We start from the raw sequence: 25,352 nt of genomic DNA on the forward strand, positions 1-25,352 counted from the left end.
ATGTTTGAACCAATTCAAGGAACCCTTTAAAGTAATCTCAATGCTAACAAAGATATGGACTTTGAGCTGGAAGGATATGAAATGATCAGTATAAACCGGAACAATTCACGTGGAGGAGGCGTGGCTGTGTACGTGGACAAACATGTCAACTACAAAATGGTGAAGAGTATGTCATTTGTCATTGACAACATCCTAGAATGTTTAATGACTGCAATCTGGAAAGAAAAAAGCAAAAATGTGCTAATAAGTTGTGTGTATAGAACTCCAAAGTCAAGGATTGGAATGTTTGAGGACTGGATTAAGACAACCTTGACAGACATGGGTCAAAAAACTATTTTTACATGTGGAGACTTCAATATTGAGCTTTTGAATCCACATAAGTAGAAGGAAATAGATGACTTCATAGACACGATGTACAGTTTGAGTCTGTATCCTAAAATCATTAGACCGAGCTGAATAACAGACCACCCTAAGAACAAAGATGGGAGACTGTCGACAGTGCAAAAGATGTGGACGAAGCATATGATCACTTTGTACGCACTTATATGGAGCTCTACGACAAGAACTGTCCCTGGCAAGAAAAGTCCAAGAAGCAAAAGAAAAACAACCAGCCATGGATGACAAAAGGACTAAAGAACGCCTGTAAGAAGAAGAACACATTATACAGGACATTCATCATTCAACAAACTACAGAAGCGGAAAAAAAATATAAGACTTATAAAAATAAGCTGACAACTATCTTGAGAGTGTGCGTCATTTACTTTATAAGAATAAAAATAACATGAGAGCAACTTGGGGCATCTTAAATAGTATTATAAAGAACAACATTAAGAAAGCAGACTACCCCCACTGTTTCAAGGTTGGAAACACTAATAAGGATGATATGAATGAGGTAGTTGAAATGTTTAACAATTATTTAGTAAATGTTGGACCAAAACTGTTCTTTTTAAAATCACAGATATTAAAATCAGTTTCCAAGCTGCTAAAATAATGCATAAGGTTAACAAGAACTTGTTACCCAAAAACGTCATACAGTAGGAGAAATATGATCTTAGAGGAAAATTAAACTTAAAACACTTATATGCGAGAACTACGCTGAAAACCCACAGCATTTCCGTATGCGGAGTAAAATTATGGAACGGATTGAGTAAGGAAGTCAAACAATGTAAAGAGAATTTAAAAAAACAATCCAAGCAGTTGATGTTTGCTAAATACAAGGCAGAAGAGTCTTGAACTTGCTGTATAATGCTTGTCTTCATCGTATTTCATTATTATTATATTGATTATTATATTTATTGTTCTGTCATGCTTGTTTTATTTTTTAATATTTATTTATTTTTACCCTGAATATTATATGGAATAATATGACATGGAATCCAGGAAGTGAACTACATGTACTGTACTAGATGTAGAATGGATGGGGGGTAGGATTAAATAAGCTCTGCTTCTTCCTACTCCTTTTGGACATGTGGAACTGTGAAAGGATGATTCATGAGATGTATTCCATTGTAACCTTCATGTTCAAATAAACTAAACCAAACCAACCCAAACCAATTAAAAAGGAGTTTACTACTTTAGAAATCACGATTGTTGACATTTGAGTGGCAATTTCAACTTGTTAAAATAAAAAGCCCGCTAAGTGGTTAAAATCGTAAAATAAACAAACTTTTTTCCATAATTTGACTATAAATGTATTTTCTTACCATTCACCCAACTACAAATCACCTTGTCATTTTCCATCCGCGTTCGTTTTTTTTTTTTGCGTTGAGAATGCCGCTTTGCCGCCATGTCTGCAAAGCATAAAATGAACCCAGAGACCAAACAAGAGGCGTCTGTGCGGAGGCCGCCATCAGTCATCCTGAACGAATTACCCGGAATGCCACAAACCCCTCTTTCATTTGTTTCAAGCGCATTCATTAAAGACGGCAGATATTGCCGCGTCTCGTCTTTTAGCAAAGTTGGGGACGAGTCGCTAAGGAGGGGCCTGCTGGATTTGGCTCAGCATCGAAGGAAGCCTGTTGCTGTAAATAAAAAAAGGATCAGTCATTTAGTAAAGTGAGCTTGGAGACAAATGAAATATGCACTCAATTATGGCAATGCTTGTAAGGAGCTAATAAAGCGAATGTCCCTACAAGACACTGAACCCTAATGGATCCCAACTCATTTGCTTTGACTGATGGATTTCCCGCTCGTGCTCGCGCGGGCTTGAATAATTATGAAATTTATCACAAGGCATCGGGACTCATTAAGGATTCACGACATTTCATTAAGGCGATGTTGTTAGAGGCGGCGCGCGCTGTTCTGTTTGTGTTTGTAGGCGCGCACACGCCGGGAGTCTGAAATAGTGCGTAGAATTAATTATCCGACGATTAAAGCACTTAAAGGGGGGCTGCTTGGCTCCTCTGTCATTTACCGGCTGAATCCCATTACTTTGCCTTCCATTGCCGGGATGTTCTGTGCACTTTCATTACCGTCAAGGGCTTCTGGCGCCTTTGACAACGACGCTCGGATCCATCACGTAGCGGCGTTTCATTTGTATGAAAATGTCACTACTCACTCGACGGCCTCGTCCTAAACTGTTGCTATGGATGGGAGGAAAATCAATCCAAGGGAATTTAGGGACGTCTCCTGTTGTTGGAAGGCTGTGAACATCATTATGGAAACAAGGACAGTAAGACAAAAAGTCTTTATGGGTCTCAAATCTTCTTGACACAATCTTCTACCCTGAAACCCAACGTAACAAAGCCCTCAACCCCTCACCCGGCCTCTTCCCCAACCCTTACTTTGACTTAGGTATACTTTGAGCTTGAAGGAAGTTCTGTAAAGCAGCCAACCAACCTTTGTAAGCTCGAGTTGTGTCCAAATCCCGATACCCCCGATACCTATGGTTGTATGAAACACACATTAGCAGGAAAGCACCTGATCGCATGCGCCAAACTTTGACCCTGATGTGCAAGAGTAAGCCTGGTGGTCAGGGACGCTTGCTCTAAAGCAGGGGTACCCATTACGTCGATTGCGAGCTACCGGTAGATCGCAAAGGTAGTGTGGGTCGATCGCATAAATGTCACTTTGTAGATGTCATGTGATATTTGTAAGGGCTAGTTATGTAGAAAAAAGTCAGTTGTTTGATGGCTTCGCTTCGCGTCCTGAACTCCACTATAGAAATGCGGGTTTTGTACATTTCCACCTGTTAAACTATTATTTCATTAATAATTGCAAAAGGGGCCCATTGCAGAAACATTTTTAATATGTTGCCTTGACTTCGGCTGCATTGTCTTTTGGATAATCATTTTCATTTCTTGTATGTCTGGAATGTTTGATCACAAATGCTAGCATTTTCAGTTAGCTAACTGGACGTAATACATGAACTGTGTGTATAATGAACGCTATGTGGCTATTTTAACTGACATACTACTCAGGTTATGTACACAACTATTGAGGAATTAGGTGTAATTATTGCCGTATTGAATTGAATTGTGAATTGTTGAATAGTATAAACTACTTGAAGCTCTGAATACCGTTAGATTTTATGTATATGTTGCAGACTTGTAGCTTGCATGCTGAAAAGGTGTGTGCACCCCTTATGTATATAAATACCCATATTATAAATATAGTAAATATTTTACAGATTTATATATTTATAAATATATTCTCTAAGTTTGTAATAGGAGGTAGATCTTTGTCTATTGGTCATTTTAAAAGTAGCTCTCAGGCTGAGAAAGTGTGAGCACCCCTGCTCTAAAGGACAGTCCGAGTCTTGTGGTCTACTGGCTGCGTTAGTGAAGCATACAGCTTTAAAGCGCTCATGACACCAAAAAAAGTAAAAAAAAAAAAAAAAACAATCAAATGAAAGTACTCACTTAATAAAGCATTTTTCTCATATTTTTGTCATAGATAAATAACTATGAAATAGGAGTGAAATGAAGTGGTCATTTTAACACGCCCCCCAGTGACTTTTCTGAACCTCACTGCAGTGACATCACTGCCAGACTACGTTCTGTGAACCAGATTCAAACACACAGCAAGATTCCGAACTCACAGCAAAGCCTAGAAAGTGACATTTTCACAACAATAGCACAATAATAAAATTCAGTGATATTGTGTGTGTGATAACTACTGTATGTAGTTATCACACACACCGTAAAATGGTGTATGTAGGTATGTTTTTTAGTATGTGACACAGGCACTGCGGAATAAAAGACCAGTTAGCCCTGGAATGAAACCCAATAACATTCTTGTAAGATTCATAGAATAGTAGTAAAAAAATGTATTTACTTACTGAAACTGACATATCCACTGCAAAATGAGCTAGCAAGACGAGTGACTGCAATCTATGTTTCGCAAGCAGTTGCGGGTGACACCGGCAACCAGGTGCTAACAAGCACAGCCATGAATGCGCATGAATAAAGTGACACATTTACAACAATAATAGCATTCACTAATGTTGTGTTGTGGGGAGTGTGGTGTGTTTTGCTGGCAGTGATAGCTACAGTACAACAGAGCAGTCAGTTAGGAATCCACACTGCATTAGCCGTCAGCACTAAGCTCGCTACTATGGAGCATATTAGCATGAGAAATGTAAATTGACTTACTGCTACCTTTTCCACAGTCGAACGTCTTGTGTCTTTTTCACTTTTTATTTCCATCTGCGGGGCAGTATGGAAACATTTGTCCCACAAAGTTTGTTGATCATCTGACAAGGCGAATTTAGTCTTTAAGAAATGTGAACAAGCTTACTCCATCTCTTTGTGTGTTCCAGCAAAAGCCTTCAACACAACGAGCGGGCATGATATAAATATACAAATATATAACAAACAACAGAAATTCACCCACAACGGGAGCATAATAACAGTGAATGCATCGTAGTGAAGAAGTCCGGCTAGGACCGTGTGGCTTAGACGTCACTTGTTCCTCCTCCTCCAGACCTGGAAGAACACACAAACATTTTTAAAAATAGTAAATATTTCAATATTGGAGTTCACTCCTCCGTGAATCACCACCTTACCGTGGTGGAGGGGTTTTTGTGCCCGAGTGATCCTAGGAGCTATGTTGTCTGGGGCTACAGTATATGCCCCTGGTAGGGTCTCCCAAGGCAAACAGGTCCTAGGTGATGGGCCAGAACAAGAGTGATTCAGAAGACCTTTATGAACAAACACATGAGGAGGGACCGCACCTCGCCCGGACGTGGGATACCGGGTTCTCACCCTGGAGGCAGGCCTGGGGGAGGGGCTCGCAGGCGAGCACCTGCTGGTCGGACTCTCACCCGTGGGGCCCAGCCGGGCTCAGACCGAACAAGCCACACGGGATCTCCACCCGTAGACCCACCACGTGCGGCGACAAGCATAAGGGTCCGGTGCATTGTGCTGTGGGTGGCGGTCGAGTGCGGGCACATAGGCGACCTGGTCTTCAGCGGCCAAATCTGGTTCTTGGGACATGGAGTGTCACTTCTCTGGCAGGGAAGGAGCCCAAACTTGTGAGAGAGGTTGAGACATTCCGACTAGATATAGCCGGACTCACCTGGACCCACAGTTTGGGTTCTGGATCCAAACTCCTCGAGAGGGGCTGGACCTTGTTCTACTCTGGAGTTGCTGCAGGGGAGAGGTGGTGAGCTGGTGTGGGTTTATTAATAGCCCCCCGGCTTGGTGCCTCTGTGTTGGAGTCATCCCCGGTTAACGAGAGGGTCATTTTCCTACGCCTTTGGGTTAGGGAAAGGGTCCTGACTGTCGTTTGTGCGTACGCGCCAAACGGCAGTTCAGAGTACCCAACCTTCTTGGAGTCCATCAGAGGGGTGCTGGAGAGCACCCCAACTGGTGACTCTGTCGCTTTGCTGGGAGACTTCAACGCCCATGTGGGCAATGATAGTGTGACCTGGAGGGCCGTGATTGGGAGGAACGGCCTCCCCGATCTGAACCCGTGCAGTGTGATGTTGTTGGACTTCTGTGCGAACCACAGTTTGTCCATCACAAACACCATGTTCGAACATAAGGATGTCCATAAGTGCACACGGCACCAGGACACCCTAGGCCGCAGGTCTACGATCGACTTTGTAGTCGTATATTCCTGAATTCCTCAAGGCTCTGGATGTTGAGGGAATGTCTTGGCTGACACGTCTCTTCAACATTGTGTGGAAGTCGGGAACAGTACCTTTTCAAGAAGGGTAACTGTAGGGTGTGTTCCAACTACAGGGGAATCACACTCCTCAGTCTCCCTGGGAAAGTCTATTCCAGGGTGCTGGAGAGAAGGGTACACCCTTTAATCGAACCTCGGCGACAGGAGGTGCAATGTGGTTTTCGTTGCGTAACACTGGACCTGCTCTACACCCTTGCGAGGGTACTGGAGGGGACCGAGGGGAGCCAGTTGAGGTGGCTCGGTCATCTAGTCGGGATGCCTCCCGGACGCCTCCCTGGTGAGGTGTTCTGGGCATGCCCAGCCGGGAGAAGGCCCCGGGGCAGACCTAGGACACGCTGGAGGGATTATGTCTCACAGCCGGCCTGGGAACGCCTTGGTGTCCTCCCGGTGGAGCTGGAGGAGGTGGCCCGGGGACCAGGAAGTCTGGGCTTCCCTACTGAGACTGCTGCCGCCGCGACCTGGACCCAGAAGCAGAGGGAAATGGAATGGAGTTCACATCTAACACAGTAAACTATTTTTCATGGCAGAAATAAGAAGATTAACATGTGTTTTGATGTCATGAGCACTTTAATGTTACAATGTGAGCTTTTGAAGCCTTTGGGAGGTCAAAAAATGCAAAGGTCGATCAAAGAGAAGCAACTAGAGATGTGAATGTTCCCTGGGCAGCAGTTTTATCAGAATTATACTGCACAAGTTGATGACAAAAGACACAGACAAACATATAGGCGAGCAGTATGTACTCTAATTTTCTATGTGTACGTTGAATTGAAAACCTCATGGATGCGACACATTCTGCAAATCAAAGTTGTTTTTGAAAGTGCTTACCCTTTTCCAGACAGTTTCTATTTGCTTGTCACCACATAGCTTTGATATATAAAATAAATGCAAGAATTAAATGAAACAGTCATAAAAAAGACAACTCTTTACTTTTACACACTTGAAGGGGCGTTGCAAGGGAGGGGAAGGGAGGGACAGGCTTATTGGGAGGTGGAAATCTCAATAATGCGACCACTACACTGCCTAGTTATCACTGTCTATTTCATAGGAGCAGATCCTTTCACATGTTCAAAGATACCATCTTTATCATTCATGATAGTTGCAACGTTTGAGCCACTTGGACCGGACATGCAGCTAGTGTTGGTCGACTTTTGTTTATGATGTCTAATTTCTAGGTTTGCTCCGATTGACCGCCCACCAAATTTCCGTGAAAAAGCAAGCAAAAGCAATATGCCCATAAATGCCTTTCAACGCAGATCACAAAAGCCGATCACCTGTGGCTTGTACTATTGCAGCATGCAGCATGCAGCCTGTAGCGAGCGTCTCCCGGCACTATCCCTCACAATGCACAGGTGTGCCGAAGCCAAAAGCCAATCATGTCTGCCATGTGGGACTTACCTGTCGTTTGTGAGCGTCATATAAGTTTTGCACCCTGCAAAGCATGCCATGAAAAATACCTCGCCGAGGTGGCACGTTAAAAAGGTTTAGCTTGGTGCGGGATTAGGGGGGTGAGCATTTGCCGCAGTTTGGTGAGTTTTTGAGTCTTGCGATGTGATCATCTGTCCGGCGGCGGCAAATGTGGCTAACACTGGGCACTCGCCAACATGTGCGTGGCAGGTCTGAGGCGGATAGCCTGAAAAGTGGTTGGATACATCTGGATGGTCGGCCTTTGTTGGCGGTGGAGGACATCGAGATTCAAGCTGCGTGCTCTCATATCCAAAGTTTCCCTAAAGAAGGCATCTCATCCTCTGTAACCAGTGATATATGTTCTCTTGAATGTTTTTGTCTAAATTAAGGTGATTTTATGGTTCCTTTTTTCACATCATATAGCCAATAGTAAAATTTAAAATGTACACTTAATTGATGTGATCGGTATCAGACAATTTTGCTCATGGATGATCGGAATCCGCAGCATAAAACCCTGATCAGAGCATACCTACTAATTTCACTTTACTTTTCACTTTCATTTTCCTTTTCTTAGACACACTGCAAACAGAAGATTCTGCCTCAGGCTTGGGAGACATAACGAAGGGGACAAAGTTAACGAAACACAACAAAAGTGACGTTGTCCTGCCTCTACGTATTCTTCCACCTACGCATTCTTCGTGTAACATGTAACTAGTTTTCTTTTTCTTTTTGTGCAATATTAATAAGTTACGAGAGTGCATTGTAACCGTACCTTAACATGAAAAGTCGGAAAAACAAAATGTTGTAACATGAAACATAACACGCTGACACGTAGTTAGTTCTGTTTTTCTTTATGTACAATATTAATACTGTAATGAATGACAGTGAATTGTAACCATGAAACGTCGTAACACAAACCGTCATAACATGAAACTCCATAACTCCCAATGCTGCAACATGAAACACAAAACTTTAATACCACTAAACTTTGTAACATGAATCGCCGTAACACAAAATGGCATCACACGAAACGGTGTAACATAAAACGCTGTAACACGAAACATAACACGCTCACATATAACTAGTTCTCTTTTTCTTTTTGTACAGTATTAATTATTAATGATTAATTAATTATTAATTGTTAATGAGAGTGCATTGTAACCATGAAACGTTGTAACAAAATACCTCACAACATGAAACGTCATAACTCTCAATGCCGCAACATGAAACATCATAACTTGAAATGCCATAACACAAAACACTTAAACACAAAACGCCGTATCATGAAACGCATAAAACAAAATGTCATCAAACAAAATGTCAAAACACGAAACGTCGTAAAACGAAACGAAACGTTGAAACACCAAATGTAACACCGTCCATCATAACATGAAACAACGCGCTCACTCATAATTTCATTTATTTTTATTTTTTTACAGCATTAAGAATTCATGAGAGTACATTGTAACATGACACGTCGTAGCACAAAACGCCATAGCACGAAATTCCGCAACATGAAACACCATAACTTGAAATGCCATAACATGAAATGTTGTAACACAAAACACCATAACACGAAACGTCATAGAACACAAAACGGCGTAACATGAAAGGCCGTCAAACACAAAACGCCGTAACATGAAACGCATAACACGAAACTTTGTAACACTGAACTTTGTAACATGAAATGCCATAACATGAAACATTATAACACGAAATGTCGTAACACATAACGTCATAACACAAGGGCCACCTGCACTCTGATGCTAAGCTAAGTTAGGCCTTTCGAGTAGGTATATCGTAGATTTTGTCATGCAAGAACACAGATTCTCCTTCAAGTTGGTGTGACTGATGGTGTGTTTAAGGAAACAGGTGCAATGGGGAGGAGAGGGCAGGACAAAACCACACATTGTTGGGGCGAAATTGCCATCGGTCGTTTTCAGTTTGTCGTTGTTTGGTCAGAAGACAGCCTGTGGTGTGCACATGTACAGAAGCAAACCATCCTTTGCTTTCTTTCCCACAGGACACGCGGCTTCATTACGAAGCGCCGAGGCTTCCTTTTCAGTGTGAGATCACCCCTGTGGGGAGTATCAACATCTGAACGCTCACGCCGCCATATTGTTTTGTGTGTCTTTTAATCTGGTGGGCTTCATAATGCAGCTGCTTAGAAACTACCACAGGACTCAAAGATCTCAGCGGAGAAAGGAGATGATCAATTTCTGAGGGAAGACCCCCCCTCCCCTGTTCCCCTTCCTCTCCAAACACTCCCTGACCCCTCTGCCTTCACTCACACCCGCAACCCCCCCCCCCCCCCCCCCGCCTCCCTTGCCGCAACTTGCCGTAATTATTTAGCAAAAAGAGCTGCAGAAAGAGAAGACGCAGAGTAATTTCTCTCGGCCGCTTGTGAAAAGCTCATTAAAACAAGCCGGGAACAAACAAAGCTTCTCCTGCAAGGCCCTCCCCCCTTTTCAGACTCATCCCATAATTTCCCACTGTTTTAATCATTGAAATCAATTAATCATTGCGTGGTGGCAAAGATATTCTGCACCATCTTCTGTGGGGTTTTTTTGTTTCCAGCGAGCAAGAGGCTTGATGAGATTGTCAAGAGAGCTCCAAAGCAAAGTGGGCTCGCGTCGCCTTTTGCCAAAGGGGAAATCAGCTCCACACCGAGCTCGGAGTCTCCTCGGAGCTCCAGGAATAATAAAACAATTACAGATTGTCTTTATACATCTGATGTCTTTTCAACCGGGCCGAGGGCATTTTATAATGAAGATGTTTTGTCATGTAAAACATCTCGGAAACAACTTTTTCTACAGGCTGTGTCATTTATTGAAAGTTAACAATTGTTGTTTTTTTTCGCACGTACTGTAAGTTTGTTGTTTTTGTGCCCCCGACTTCAACGGCTGCTCTTTCCACATTGTGGCCTTACAGCTTTGCAGAATAGAGTCGTTCAAAACTTACATTATTGAATCGGGACTCGCGGGTACTCCTGTGCTTTGGGGGTTTGTGGGCTTTTTTAGTTTTGGATCATTTCTGTATTCGGACGTTGCTGTGCGTTTGCCCCCTGTCAACCACCGTACTTCTGTCATCTCAACTAAATGAGGGTCCTGAAGTGAACGTGACGAGAAGCTGAGGTTGGAAACTGTACAGTAGAGAGTCTTGTTGCAGTTACACTCTCTGCCATACGATGGCGCCACTCCCTGCAGATAGTATAATACATTGGCAGGGCTTGGTAAACAGAATAGTTATGGAATGTCACGTAATTAAAGTCAGGCGTGAGATGAAGGCTGCATTCTGTGTGTTTCCATGGGGAAGGTAAATAAGGGCAAACTGGTCCCATACTGACAGATACAAAGGGAGCGAAATCAAGTAGCCACACGCCCTTTGTGTTGAATAACCTTTAATTAGTTTATTATTAGATTGTCATCATCAAATACGAAGCATTTTCAACATTAATAAAAGTACTATTTGTTTATTTTTTTTATAGTTCGTCCTTTAGTGAGAGCTAAGGCCGCCCTTTCTTTGCCCTGATTGGCTACCGGCGTTAATCCCGCCTTAACGGTTCTGCACACGGATTGGCTGCAGAGCCTCTGACGTCAGGCGGGCTAAGGCATTTCTAGAGGCGCTCTCTTACGGTCAGCGCCACATGAAGAAGGAGCGGCTCTTCACGTTGGATGACGTCTAGCTTCCATCGGAGAACAGCAGACAAGTAGACAGTCCGTCGCCGGCCAGGAAGACACTGGGTTCGGCGTGTCAGCGAGGAAACTTACGGCAACGCAAAAGATAGTCCAACGTGTCTCGCAATGGACTCCGTTTGTGAGCACAGATCGCCGAGGCTGTAGTGCGGTGGAAATACTAACTCCATTTGTTGTTGTTTTTTTTTTTTAAACCTACCTGCACTTTTTGGAACTGTTTAACCGACCTCCTTTCAAATCAAGTCTAACAGCATCCGACGCTACAATTTCGAAACAAGGTTAGTGTTTTTGTGTTCCAAAGTGTCACGCTAATTTGAGCTAACCTCACTTTTGAAGTATGCTAGCTGGACTTCCTCGTGTTAGCGTTGCTATTAAAAACTATAACAGCACACTTGCTATTATTACTCTTATCGATATCATTCAGACTTTTAAACGATGGTATCCCCCGCTTTCGAATTTCTTGGCCGTGTAATTACCTGAGTGAAGTTAAAAGCAGCCCCCCCCCCACGGTGGGTGAAACTTGACGATGGTGAGTGTTGTGTTTACCCGGGGAGTCACTTTCAGGTCGCCTCCTGCATCCTCCTCCTCCTTTTCCTCAGACGTAATCGGTTATAAAGGTTGGCTGCTGCTTTGTCCATAAGAGCCATCGCTAATGGTTTTAGTCAATGGACCCTCCCCACATCCCCGTCCTCCTGTTTCCCCAGACCCAATTAGCCTACCTTTCAACAAAGATTTGGCTTTAAGCGTTGGACTCTTCCCTCCACACCAAATTAGAAGGGGATACATGTAGTGTGTTTCGGCATAGGCTAGAGTCTCTTTGCTCTGTTAGTGCGGTTCCTCGGCCGCCATAGGGCGCGTTTACACTTATAGTATATAGTACGCTGGTGCGGACCAAAACACAATATGTTTGGTGGTGACTTTAGTGTGTTCTGGTTTGCGTTCACACTTGTATTTTTGCCACATATGTGACGTGTACATTGTCCGACAACCTCAAGCATCCAAAACACATTGTGCAATATCTTCTGGGTCACGAACACTTGTAGGACCTGCCTTTTTATGAAGAGTTGTTTTACCAGCTGAGATGTAAGGAAGAGGATATAAATGATATAAGGAGGCTAAAAAGGTTCTTGGAGATATGTTGCAAGGGTATGTCATTTCCGAAGATTTCAGCAAAATGTAATTATCAGCACGACTCTTTTTGTTTAGAAGATCCAGGTGGGTTAAACAACCGTATTTATGCCCCCGGGCTAACATTTAACTGATTTCTTAATGATTTTTACCCAGCTTTCTGTTGGGTGTTTCTACGTGTCGCCTGGTTACGCTCACATTTGGTAATATCCTATCTGGTGTCGTGGTGCGTTCACACTCACCTCACTTAGGGCTAGAGTCTGCTGGCAGGTGGGCCAAGACCGCCTGAGAGATGGGTCTCGATCCTCCTCTCCGGTCCTGTTGGTCCTGGACTGTGGTCTCACTTACTTCACTCAGGAGTAGAGACTCATCTCTCTGGGATGAATTGTGTTTTACAATTACATTGACAGAGCAGTGAAAGGTGTGTGTGTTCACTTTGTTGTTTTATTTTGAAAAGAAATGAGAAGGATGGTGTCACTGGCCAGCGTCCATCATGAGGCTCCAGTAAAGCCCAGACAGGAGATGGTGATGAAGGGCAGATTCATCGCCAAAATTATAAACTAGTCTTTTAAATGGCTGCAGTTTCACACTTGAACTAGAGCCTTGCGCGGCCCCTAAAGAGGCGACCTTCTCTTTTGTCCCCCCTCCAGGGACGATGGTGAACCCTGGAGGAAACAGCCAGCCGCCGCTGCCGCCGCAGGTGGGCACCGGCTCCCTGTCGTGGAAGCGCTGCGCCGGATGCGGGGGCAAGATCGCCGACCGCTTCCTCCTCTACGCCATGGACAGCTACTGGCACAGCCGCTGCCTCAAGTGCTCGTGCTGCCAGGCCCAGCTGGGCGAGATCGGCACATCGTGCTACACCAAAAGCGGCATGATCCTCTGCAGGAACGACTACATCAGGTGAGGAAATGTACACCTGGGACTGTAGGGTTTCATTACTTGAAGGACGGCAAATCAGTCTGCCTTGAAACGGGTATGTTGTGACGTGTTGTTCTGCATTCGCCTCCATGTTGGGTCAACACTAGCGCATATCTAAGCGAGAAGTGAAGACATGCAACTCCATTGGTTGCCAGAAGCATCAATCAAACATCTTATGTCCTCTTCATCCAGTGTGGCCAATACCTTTATTTTGTGTTTAGTGGACAAACCAAAAGCCACAACAGCCCATTACTGTTATGAAAAAACATAGTGCTGACAACCTTTTCAATGAAAATGTAATATTTGGAGCAGGGATTCTCAAATGGTCTCCACCTGGAACTCACATTTTCCAATAGCCTTTAAGTCGTAAACCACTTTTAAGTAATTTTTTATTTTCATTTATTTTTATACATTTTTTTTTTAATTTTTCATTCAGTCATTTTTATTTTTATATATATATTTTTTGCACTTTTATGCCATTTGTATTTGCTTGTGCATTTATGGCATTTTTTAAAATTATATTCTATACTTATTTTTCTTTAACATTTTTTTACACTGTCATTTTTATTTTATCTTATTTTTTTACACTATTATTTAAGCCATTTTTATTTATTCCTGAATTAATTCATTAATTTTTTTATACTTTTAAGTAAAACCAAGAAAATGTTTTTGTTTTTTAAAATGGCCTGTGTCATCTTTTGAAACATTATTACACAATTAACACAATTACAGGTCCAAAGTGCATTGTATAGGAAGCTATTAAGGCATTTTGTCAAGGACGAACATAACTGCATGCATACAAATAATGCATGAAATATGAGATATCAAAAAGACTACCAAATCAGATATTTCACTGTGCAGTGATCACATACCAAGGAAGCCAAAATAACTAAAGACTAAAATATTGCTACATTTTACTTCAAAATAAGTAAAGACCTCAATTGTACTACATATTTTAATGTAATTTTTGACTTGCCGTCTGCGACCCATCCGGAATGGATCTCCGACCAACTTTTGGATCCTGGCCCACCAGTTGAGAACCACTAATTTAGAGCAGTGGTTATCTACTGGTTTGGCTGCGTTGCCCACCACCACTCCTCAATGACAAGCGGTGATTTTTCAAATCAAACTTCACAAGTATCTTATTTAAAAGGGCTGTTTTTAAAGGCTACGCGGCTGCCTAAAGGGCGCTAACTTTCGAACGTTAGCAGTCTTCTTTGAGCGGAATTCCCCCACACAACGCAACGTGGCGCGCTCTTGTGTCCAGCAGATATCTGCATCTGTGTGTCTGACTTCTGTCACGTTAAGCCCACATTCAATGTCCTCCTCCCCCCCCCGCTCAACTTTGACAGTCTCCTGTAAACAAGGCAGTCACATCATAGCAGCGTAGCAAGCGGACATGGGGTCATTACCTCAATTTTGTGCACAGGAAAAAAACCTGTGACCCACTGATATAGAGCAAAGGATGGGCAGTAAATGTATGTCTTTACTGAAAACCAATTGCTTACATAAGCCATGAAGCCGACTTATGCCGATTTCAATGTTGCTAATCACTTCTTTGAAAAAGAATGTCTCGTTTGCAACACTGGTCCCTCCTGCTCCGTGGTCTTATTCTCTGGCAGGCCAGGTGTTATGTTATATTTTCAGCAAGGGTGAACAGGACCAAATCTATTTGTTGCGGGCCACAAATAAACACTGGTTTATATTGCACACATTCATACTTTGTCCCTGGTTGTCACAGTTTAGAAGTTGGACATATCAGTGACTGAAAGTTTGTGTATTGATAAACTTCATTTCGCTCTTAAAAATAAAATCTATCAGCGCAATATGATATTTGAAATTGAGGAGAAAGAGAAAGTGTTTTGTTTTGCTTCCCGGGTTCGTTCATCACGATGCTCATCTGGTTCCACCGAGACGAGACATTAAAAATAATGTTATGTTTTTGTGCTTCTGCTTTGCTGCAGCAGGATGTCTCATATCTAACACTAATGCTTCACTTTGTCTGAAAAGATCAGGACACCATATTGGTTAACAAGTAACTTTTTTTTTTTTTTTTTTTTTTTACCATCAAAGTGTTTTTAGTCTGAAAAAATGACCACATTTGTTCTAATGTGTGATGTAGTATCTTGATGTCTCTTTGTCAATTCAATACACAATGCAAGTATGGCATGACCTGCTTTAGTTCTGGGCTTTCGCAGATGGCCTAAAGCAGGGGTAGGGAACCTATGGCTCGGGAGGCAGATGTGGCTCTTTTGATGACTGCATCTGGCTCTCAGACATTTCTTAACACCATAAAATGTGTTTATTTTAATTTGTTTTCCTGACATTTTAAAGTAAAACATTACAGAAACAGAAACATTACAAAATTCAAAATATGCATTGTAATGCATTTTAACCTATCCATTTTTTTTTCTAGCGCAATGCCAGCTGTCCTTCCCATGTTTTCCGTGTCAGACACCAAAACTTGATTATTGGGATTGTCCCTCCTTTAATCAAACCTCCTTTAATCAAATAGTCAGCTAGCTAATTGTGCAGAGACAACCCTTTTGATGAAAAAGGAAAAGAAAGAAAGATACGGAGTAGGGCACAAAACCATGCAGCACCAGAAGTTGCATTAATGGTAAAAAGTAATTTATTTATTATTGGTTAGCTTCAATATAACAACATTATTACAAAGAATACATTCAGAGACTGATATTCTAAAATTGCTAGTATTCCTTAAATACTGTATACACACATTTGGTTGTATTCGGTGTTAAAAAATATGATATGGCTCTCACGGAAATACATTTTAAAATATGTGGCTTTCATGGCTCTCTTAGCCAAAAAGGTTCCCGACCCCTGGCCTAAAGTGATGTGGTGGGTTGCACATGTCCCGCGGGGTCTTGATTTTGACATCGTTGGTACAGATGATGGATCATATGAACAACCTTACTGCTCATGCTCTTTGGAAGAACATATTGTGGTGCCTGAAACAGCAGTGTGACCAACTGTTCTTAAACAGGAAAAATGCGGTTATTCGTACTCGTGTGATATCTTGTAGTATTTGGTGTTTCAGCGTCTCCTCTTAAATCATTAAACCATTTGTGGTCCACAGCTCAATTGTTATTGACCTGCTGCACACTTTAAAAACACAATGAAACAAAGAAAGAAATGACAGCAAAAATTTTAAAAAGTTGAAATGTTGACACTGAAAACACAGATGATTATTTGTCCCCCTATAAGAGGTAGATCTTGTGCAGGTTCACGGCCGAGACCAGGGATCTTGGTCTCAAAAAGGTTGTTGACCACTGCAATAGAGCATGCGCGACAATCCTTTCGCCGGCAGCCCAGGCTCTTGCATTGTTTATAAGACCCTGTCAACCGATTGCTTCTCTTGCGATACCCGGTGCATGTCTCCGCACCCGTTAAATCTAAAGATTTATGGCTGATTCTTATCATTACAGGTAGGGCTGCAACTAACAATTATTTTAAAAACCAATTCATTGAGCGATTATTTTTTTCAATTAGTCCATGAATCAGATTTTAAAAAATTATACATTTTTAATTTCCGCCTCTTAGCAGCAATACCTTTTGAGAGTGCATGAATGGATTTTTTCCCTTCGCAAAAAAGAAGAAAAAAAGAAAGAAAAAGAAGAGGAATTTCTCGGACACTGAAATTGAAATAGAGAAGTATAAACAATCAACTGACAAACATCACAAATCAATGGGTCAGTGGCACAGACTGCTACAAATAAATGAGAAATATGATATGGCCTGCGCTGGACAGGCTCAGGCATAGCTATTTGTAGTTTCACTGTTCTACCACTAGGGTTTGTGTGTACGCGTGGTAAGAGTTGTGCATAAGTGTACGCATTTTCCTTCGCACAAGTGGATAAATCCCATACTTCGCGTGGGAATGGTCTTACGCACGCTCTACGCACACATCTCTGCAGTGGTTTGCTTTGCAAGATATCAAAAAGACGCAAAAATGTTGATTGCTCTTTTCCAAAGTCAAAGCTGATGTGTGTGACTATCTTGTTTTGCCTGAAACATAAAGATAATAGGTCTGCTTGGATGACCAAGGAAATGAAAAAAGTCACATTTTAAGAGGCTGAAATCAGGATATTTACAGTACATTTTAAAATAAAATGAATGAAAGAATAATTGATTACTAAAATAGTTGTCGATTAATTGGATAACTGATGATTAATGGATTAAACATTGCCGCTCTAGATACAGGAGACTTTTACCGGCGCAGCCAAATCATTTTTCTCAAACCAGATATCCGGTTGCATCGGTTTATCCTTCACAACCCTAAATAATGAGGGTACACCATATCAAAAGTAACTTTAATTTCTCAAGAGTATTTTTTCCTCAAGAGTATTTAACATTTAATTGGAATGTCAAGCGCTCTTAAATCAAATAAATTCAACCAACAGCATAATAAATTAAACAAACAAAAAGACAGACAACCCAGTGAACATAAAATGAACTGTCTCTTTTAGCAAAAACTGCACTGATTTATTAAAATCACAATGAATCACAATATTTCTGATTTTGAATCATTGTCCCTTTGGTTGTTGTCTGGATACTGACAAAATGGAGAAATAACCCAGAAATACTCCATCTTAGCTACTTTGAAAAATAATCAAAATGCTGCCGGCCTCCTTTTTATTTTTCAGTATGGACATCCTTGTCATGAACATTTTTTCTGGGTGGTCCAAGTCCTCCTTGGTAACATACCAATGCGGCTATTTTTATTTTTCAATAAAAAAGCTAGTTCAGCATTTCCTTCAGGACTGCAATCTAGTTGTGGTGGTAGGTTGAAGAAGGAATGACGTCAAATTTGCATAATTGGCCAGGACGCATTTGTAAAAAGTGAGTTAAAAAACATGAAAAGTAAAACAAATATGCAATAAATATATACAGATGTTTAGGACTACAAATGAACTGAATTCTGTTGCATCTTTTTTGTCATTTTTAAAAATTTTGCCAACAAAACAGACATGAACTCGCTGCTCGTTGAGAAGAGCAATACATGCTTTTGTGTCAGACTTCGCTTGATTACTCGCTAAATAAGTTGGCAGCAGTGATCCCCCCCAGCTACGTCTTCTATTCTCTGGCAGACTAGGTGTATGATAACGTGTTTATGAGCCGGAGCGAGCAGGTAGTGATAAAATCTATTTGTGGTGGTCCAAATTTATTTGTGGCGACCTGTCGTACGCCGGACATGATGTACGGGAAACACTGTCGTTGTAATGGCCCCTGAACCAGACTTAGGACACCCCTTGGCAAAACAGCTGCAATCATATCGTCCTTTCATGCATAAGATTGTAGTGGCTGACAATTTTTAAGTGGAGTATTAGTAAACCCTCCCCCATCCACGAAGAGGAGGGGGCGTCAATGGTGGCACTTCATTCATAATGGCACTAGAACGTCAGTAGGATAAGCAAGGGGGGGGTTGGAACACACCTTTCCACTTGTGGTGAGAGCAGGGAAAGCTAACAGCATCTGATGCAAGCATGAGATCTGTGCAGAGATAAATTTGGGGGTGGGGGCGGGGTCTGACAGTGAGTCCACACAATTAAAAGCTTTAATTATAGTCCCCCTCCATTTCCTTTAGTCCTGATGGGTTTTTATCTAATGAGATCTGGTCTCTGGCTTGTATCCGCTCTCCCAGTGACGTGTCCGAAATGAATGAGAGGCGCACGGCAAACAAAACATTTAATTAACCAAATTGGCTTTTGAGAGACAGAGAGAGAGAGAGAGAGAGAGAGAGAGAGAGAGTGGGGGGGGGCGGTGGCAGAGAAAGGCAGATAGAGAACAGGGATTATTGCAAGGCCATTTGATGCTGTGTGTGTGTGTGTGCATGTGCGTGTGTGTGTTTCCTAGTCTCATCTTAAAGGGACAGACTCATTGACTGTGTCGTCTGTCAGATGATGAAAGGCACATTTTTAAACAGATGTTCAATCAGCCACAAAGGAAAGCTCATGAACATCACCACAAGCCGTGTCAAACTTTGGGGACGTTCTTCCTCCGGGCCGTTGGTCGGGAGGGAATTAATTTGCCTGTGGCTCCCGGATTCGGGGAGAACACCCACCGCCACCCTCACCCTCCCTTAATTGAATAAGCCGAGGTAATTAAATGGCACTTTTCCAATGGAACGTGCGAGGTAAATCTAATAGTTGGTTATTTAATATCACTTTGAAGCCTGCCCACTCGAGCACTGTGACAGCACGGCAGAACGTGAACTATTAGGCCAGGCAAACGCGGGATCTCAGAAATTAATTAAATCGCATGCAATTTAGTGGGAACGTTTATCTTGATTTGTCATAACGGAATTAATTCAAGGCCTTCAACTCACTCGGGGGCCAGATCTGTTACTCTGAATTAACCAAGTGTAATTTGGCTGCACCATCCACCCGTCGGCCGAACCCCCAACCCACCCACCCCCCACTTCACTCCCAAAACACGTGCACATATACAAACCAGAGCCTCACCCCTCCCTCCAGCTTCCCTCTAATGCACCGCCTGCCATTATGCAAAGCCCCGCTTCAGTTTCAATATGGCCTGGTGCTTTTAAGGTGCTTTGGCTGCTGATGCACACAAGCATTTTTAATGGACTGTGTTTCACAAATCATTGTTTGGGGGGGGGGTGTAATTTTACCTCACTCAAAGGCGGCACTGATGACAGGCAGCACTATACTTCTTCACCTGGAGACGACGGACAGCCCCCAATGTTTTCTTCTTTTAATTTAATCCAAGATGGCAGCTCAGATAAGAAAACACATCAGTCAACATCAAGTCGCGCAGAGACACGGTTGCTATGTCTAAGCGAGAGGTGGGGGCGTGGAGGAAGGGCTCTGGCGGGTAAGAAGCTGAAACAGATGTGTCACTGCAATTAAAGGGTCCCTCGACGTTAATTACACTGTCCTGGCGGTCACATGTCACGGCGGCGCTGTAGTTGGGTGGCACTGGAGGCCATTAGAGCCCAAGTTCAAACTGGATCACCACTTAATTGTGCACCCAACACTCTTGGCTGCATTTACACTGCAGGTTTAAGTGCCCTGTTCTGATTTAGTGGCTAATTTTGGATTTATGTACACTGACATTCAATGTGATATCATTCATTATCATTTGGTCTATGTTCCTCTAATGTATCATTCTGGATGTACCATATCTACATCATACTTAATGCATCTCTAAAGTACCGTATTTACATCATATTGAATGCACCTCTAATGTACCAAAATTATATCCTATTTAATATATCCTTATGTACCATATTTTACATCATATTTATTAGGGATGCACAGGGCTCCAGGCGGCGACTATATGGTCACATTTTGCGACTAAAATATGAGACATTACGAATGAATCTTTCATCTACTCGTGCATGTGTGACCAGATAAAAGTATGTGTTCTGTATTCAGTTGACCAGGAATTATTACCGTGAGAATGAAAAATAATCTGAAATGTGTAGTCACTTGAAGACAGCTTGTCACAGTCTAGACCTATCGATGCCAGCGTGTGATCGCTCACATTTGACTTGTATTGAAGTTCGACTGTTCTTCCATCTTTGTTTTTCATGGCTCCACTGTCTCTCTGGGAGCAGCTAGCTAGCTATAGTTATCTACCTAGTCCACAGGCGCCAATTGTGAGTTTTTTTGTTTTTTACCACAGTGACATTTTGTTTAAAACAAATAAGCAATGCGTTTCGTTCTGAGCTCGTTTTTGCCCCATAGGGAAACTATGATGGCTGTCACATTCATGGGTTTGTGCTAACTTACTTTTTTTAAAGTGTCACATAACAACCTTGCTCTCTTGTCACCATTATAATAATTATGTCTTGTCTTCAAAACATTATTTGTGTGTTTAAGTTGTTCAACATAAACACGTAGTGTGTCCAGCTTTAAAATAGTGACGCTATCACGGTACTGTAGTTCCTGAACTAGCAGTAGCTCGCCATCTGATCCCTTGAGTAGCCCACCAAAGAATATCTTAGTATTTATTATAACTGCTCACTTCAGACATGATTCCTGTGTCTAATGACACGTGAGCACATGAACGCATGTTCTCCCCATGCGTGTGTGGGTTTTCTCCGTGTACTCCGGTTTCCTCCCACATTCCAAAAACATGCATGTTAGGTTAATTGGCGACTCCAAATTGTCCATAGGTATGAATGTGAGAGTGAAAGGTTGTTTGTCTATGTGTGCCCTGCCATTGGCTGGCGACCAGTCCGGGGTGTACCCCGCCTCTCACCCAAAGTCAGCTGGGACAGGCTCCAGCATACCCCTGCAACCCTAATGAGGATAAGCGGCATAGAAGATGGATGGATGGAATATATTTTGTTGCTGACAAACTTGTGCTCCACACTTCAGCCCAGTAGTTGACAGTAAACGTGCAAATGGGTGTGCCCATCCACATTAACTCCTAAAGAAGACGAAAGGAGACAAGCACCAAAGAAGAAGGAAAGAGGGCGATATTGGAGTTATAATGTACCTTTTTAAATTTTCTGCTTGCCCTCCTAAAATTTTAAGGTAGGGGCCACTGTGTTTCTAGTAAAAAAAAAAAAAAAAAAAAAAAAAAAAAAAAGTTTTTTCAGGTCTTGAGCCCTGATGCACAATTTTATTTTTCAAGCTAATATCGGTACTGATAACTTCTTGCTGACACAGATACCTTTTTATGTCTGCTATTTTTTTTTTAATTGTACAGGTTTACCTGTAGTTTGTGAACACCTGGATGGAGGTATGACTCAAACAAGGTTGGATTTGACAAATTGTTCCTGTAGATGTCTCTTTACCGAATATCACGACATCACTACTATAAGAAAACATAAACAAAAAAATAGAGGTGTCTCTGAGTGGTTTGCTGGCCGACGGTGTTGGTGTCTTCGGCAATGGTGGAGGACGCTGTGGCGATGGGGACGGGCCCCGAGCCTTCCTTGGCGTCTTCGTAGGCTTTGAGGGCGCCGTCAAAGCGATGGGGTTTAGTTTGTCGAGGGTTAAATTATAGGATTATAGTTAGTGTACCCCTATACATCATATTTAATACACCTCTACTGTATCATATTTAATGCACCTTTAAATGTACCAGTGTTTCCTATACATTCATTTATTTGTGACAGCCCACCACACATTTAGACCGCCACAGATACATTTGCCGCTATCGGTTGGCCCTCGCTAATAAGCACATTACAACGCACCTGGGGCCTTACTTATAAAACTGTGCGAAAATCTGACTAAAAGTCAGCATATGCCAGAAACCCAACATGTGCGTATGGACAAAAATATTCAGACCTAAAAAAAACAAAAAAAGTGGCGTACGCACACACTGACGCAGCTCCAGCCCACGTCACGCCCTCTCCACGCCTTCAATTTGCCGGAAATGGTCAATGCAAAGTGGCTCATGAATGCAGCGTCCATATTTAATGACCCTTGATTACATTTCGCTCGGTTCTTCTGAAACATGGCTGCTGAGAAGCCGAAGACGAAGGCGCACATTTCCATTTTTTTGTGAGCATGTTTCTACATTGCTCCTAATTGATTCCACATTTTAGATGACCATAAACTGAGCAAAATCTGTGTCGTTTAAAGGTGGATGCAATGACTCAAAACGGGGATAAAGTTATGTTGAAAATTAACTGCTGTAATTCCAGACGGATAGTTTAAAAATATTTAACTTAATGATGACACTAACTAACACCATCAAAATATTATAATTATTTTATGAGGAACTAAGGTGTGTTATTTCAAAGCACAACAAAAGAAAAGCCCATCATTTGTGCCACACGGCCCTGACACTGTCCACACAAATAAAGGCTGTGCATGGTAAATAAATGTTGCTATTGATTACATACTTGAACTATGCAACGAAAAACTTTTTGTCTTGTAGTCTTAATCCCTAGAATTATTTCATTGACAACCTGATGTTTGTTGTAATTAATATTAATTGAACACAATATTAGAATGATTACAAAATAAAATGAAGTATTCAATAAGCGCTGCGTTGTGTTTTTCATGTATCTTTTAGTCGGGATACTATACGCTGGTGCGTAATGGTGTTCATGATAAATGACAAATGATATCTATCTGTGTCATGTCAAATGACAACATTTTCCACAAATGTTTTAAGTCAATAACTGCGTGATGTTTTCATGTAGTGATGGATATATCTTTATTGGCTTCCATCCATTTTCTATACCGCTTCATCCTCATTAGGGTCACGGGGGCATGCTGGAGCCTATCCCATTTATTGGCTTCCATTGCGTGTTTATTTTTAACATATGATTTCACCTCACCACTTAATATGTACGCCGCCTTTTTGCCATGACTCCAAAAAGTGCGTATGCCAACTACAAAGGTGGCGTAGCGATGGGCCCATTCTCATATCCAGTTGTCTTTTTATAGGTACCATAGTTGGCGTGGAAAACGGCGTACGCAACTTTCCGCCACGTTTTGTGTGTACACAAGCTGTATAAATAAGGCCCCAGGTCTTCCAGAGAATAAGAAGACGTGGCAGGAAGGGTCAATGTTGGCGACTCCATCGAAATGCAGTTTGTTTGACATTAAAAAAAAACGAAGAACATCTAAACATATGTTTTGCTTTTCACTCACTTTTTGTAAATTCATCATGCAAATTTGTCAACACCCCAACACACCGCCACCACACGTACAGTAGATTGCAGTTCTGTGGTAAACATTGTACCATATTTATTTAGCAGTTTTTGTACCCATAATGCACCATATTTAGCCACACATGATGGAGGCCTGATTTGGATCAAATGATATAGAATTGGTGCTTACATTGTCATGATCCATACCTAAAGTGTGTCACATGACAGGAAGCCAGACTGGTGTAGCATGAAGTGTAAATGCAGCCAACATCAATCCTCAGCTCTAAGGTGTCTTGTGTGGTTTTAGTTGAAGGTGGAAGGGCACAATGGGACTTTTATTATTGGAGCGTGGTGGGGGACCGGGTGGGTGGTGGTGGGGGTGCACGTGTGGCGAACCCGACATGTTTGCGTCATGTTTGTCCCAGTGAAAGCACCGAGCTGGCACGGTTGTCACCACAGCCTCCAGTTAATTAGTTTCTGAAATTGAGTTTTGATGGAGCCTTTCCAGATCACGCAGAGACTAAATTTGCTGCTGTCTTATTGAAAGCCCCCCCTCCCCCAACACACACACACACTTTGCTTTTCTTTTTCCCCTTCCTCCAACGGTCCATTTGGTTGGGTTTTGGTTGTGATGGCTCAAATTAACTCATTACTCTCACGCAAAAGCACGGTGAATGTGTGTGAATCAGAAAAGGCTGAAATCATAGCACACTTTTCATCGTGCCAAACAACTTTATCTGATCCCATCCGCCCCGCCCCGCAACCCACATCACCCCTTTCTTTTCCCACCCTTCCCGCCGGAGCATGTCAGATGCCGCGCTCTTATTTGATTGCTTAGGAAAAGTGCAGTGATAGAGCAAACACCCGGTGAGATATGATGACAAATGGGTCCAGATCCCAGTAAATTACTTTCTGCTCAAATCGAAATTTCATTCAGTTTGCTGCTCGCTGAGATGAAGTAATCTAAATTGTGGACTCAGAAGGAAGATAGAAAGGAAGCCGGAGCAAGCATTTCATTATCAAGAGGCAGCCAGGGGAGGCGGGGTTGATGCTGGGGGGACGAAAGAGATGAGTAGAAGCAAATCTAAAGTGTTGACACTATGATTGAAAAGGTTAACCCATGCACATGATATATCAAGCCCACTAGCTACAGCTTTCTAATGGAAACACGGCAGTGACGGAGCGCCCTCAACAGTCCTAATGGCCACAACCCCACGCGGCTGCCTGGACGCTCCTATTCCGACACATTATTAGCCTGCAGGAATGGCGGATTTATGCCTTACCTTGTTGTCATCATTTGTGGGAGGATGCTGTGATTCTTTCTTTCATTTTTAAAGCCTTAAAGATGACAGAATAATGAACTCTGTTTCCCACAGGACAGCAATATGTTTGCGGTGAGTGGTTGATGACCTCGCAATCTAATTTGCATCATTGACCATGACACTTGCATGTAATGTTTATGGATGAAGCTCTATATGTTT

General features: G+C 42.3%; 1 protein-coding gene across 3 annotated transcripts in view; it reads left to right on the plus strand.

Annotated features, from left to right (window-relative positions):
- lmo4b (LIM domain only 4b) overlaps positions 1-25,352 on the plus strand; it is a 59,973-nt gene that overhangs the window by 26,613 nt on the left and 8,008 nt on the right. Inside the window, exons 4-5 of one of the 3 annotated variants that reach the window (XM_054788838.1) lie at positions 8,108-8,240; positions 13,007-13,256. In XM_054788838.1, the coding sequence (XP_054644813.1) occupies positions 13,012-13,256 (245 nt within the window). In that variant the 5' untranslated portion in view covers positions 8,108-8,240; positions 13,007-13,011. Of the gene's footprint in view, positions 1-8,107; positions 8,241-11,150; positions 11,507-13,006; positions 13,257-25,352 lie in introns of those variants that run through there. The other 2 variants (XM_054788837.1, XM_054788839.1) reach the window with 2 other exon arrangements.

Source organism: Dunckerocampus dactyliophorus, chromosome 10, assembly GCF_027744805.1.
Source record: "Dunckerocampus dactyliophorus isolate RoL2022-P2 chromosome 10, RoL_Ddac_1.1, whole genome shotgun sequence".
In the NCBI taxonomy this organism is placed as follows: Eukaryota; Metazoa; Chordata; class Actinopteri; order Syngnathiformes; family Syngnathidae; genus Dunckerocampus; species Dunckerocampus dactyliophorus.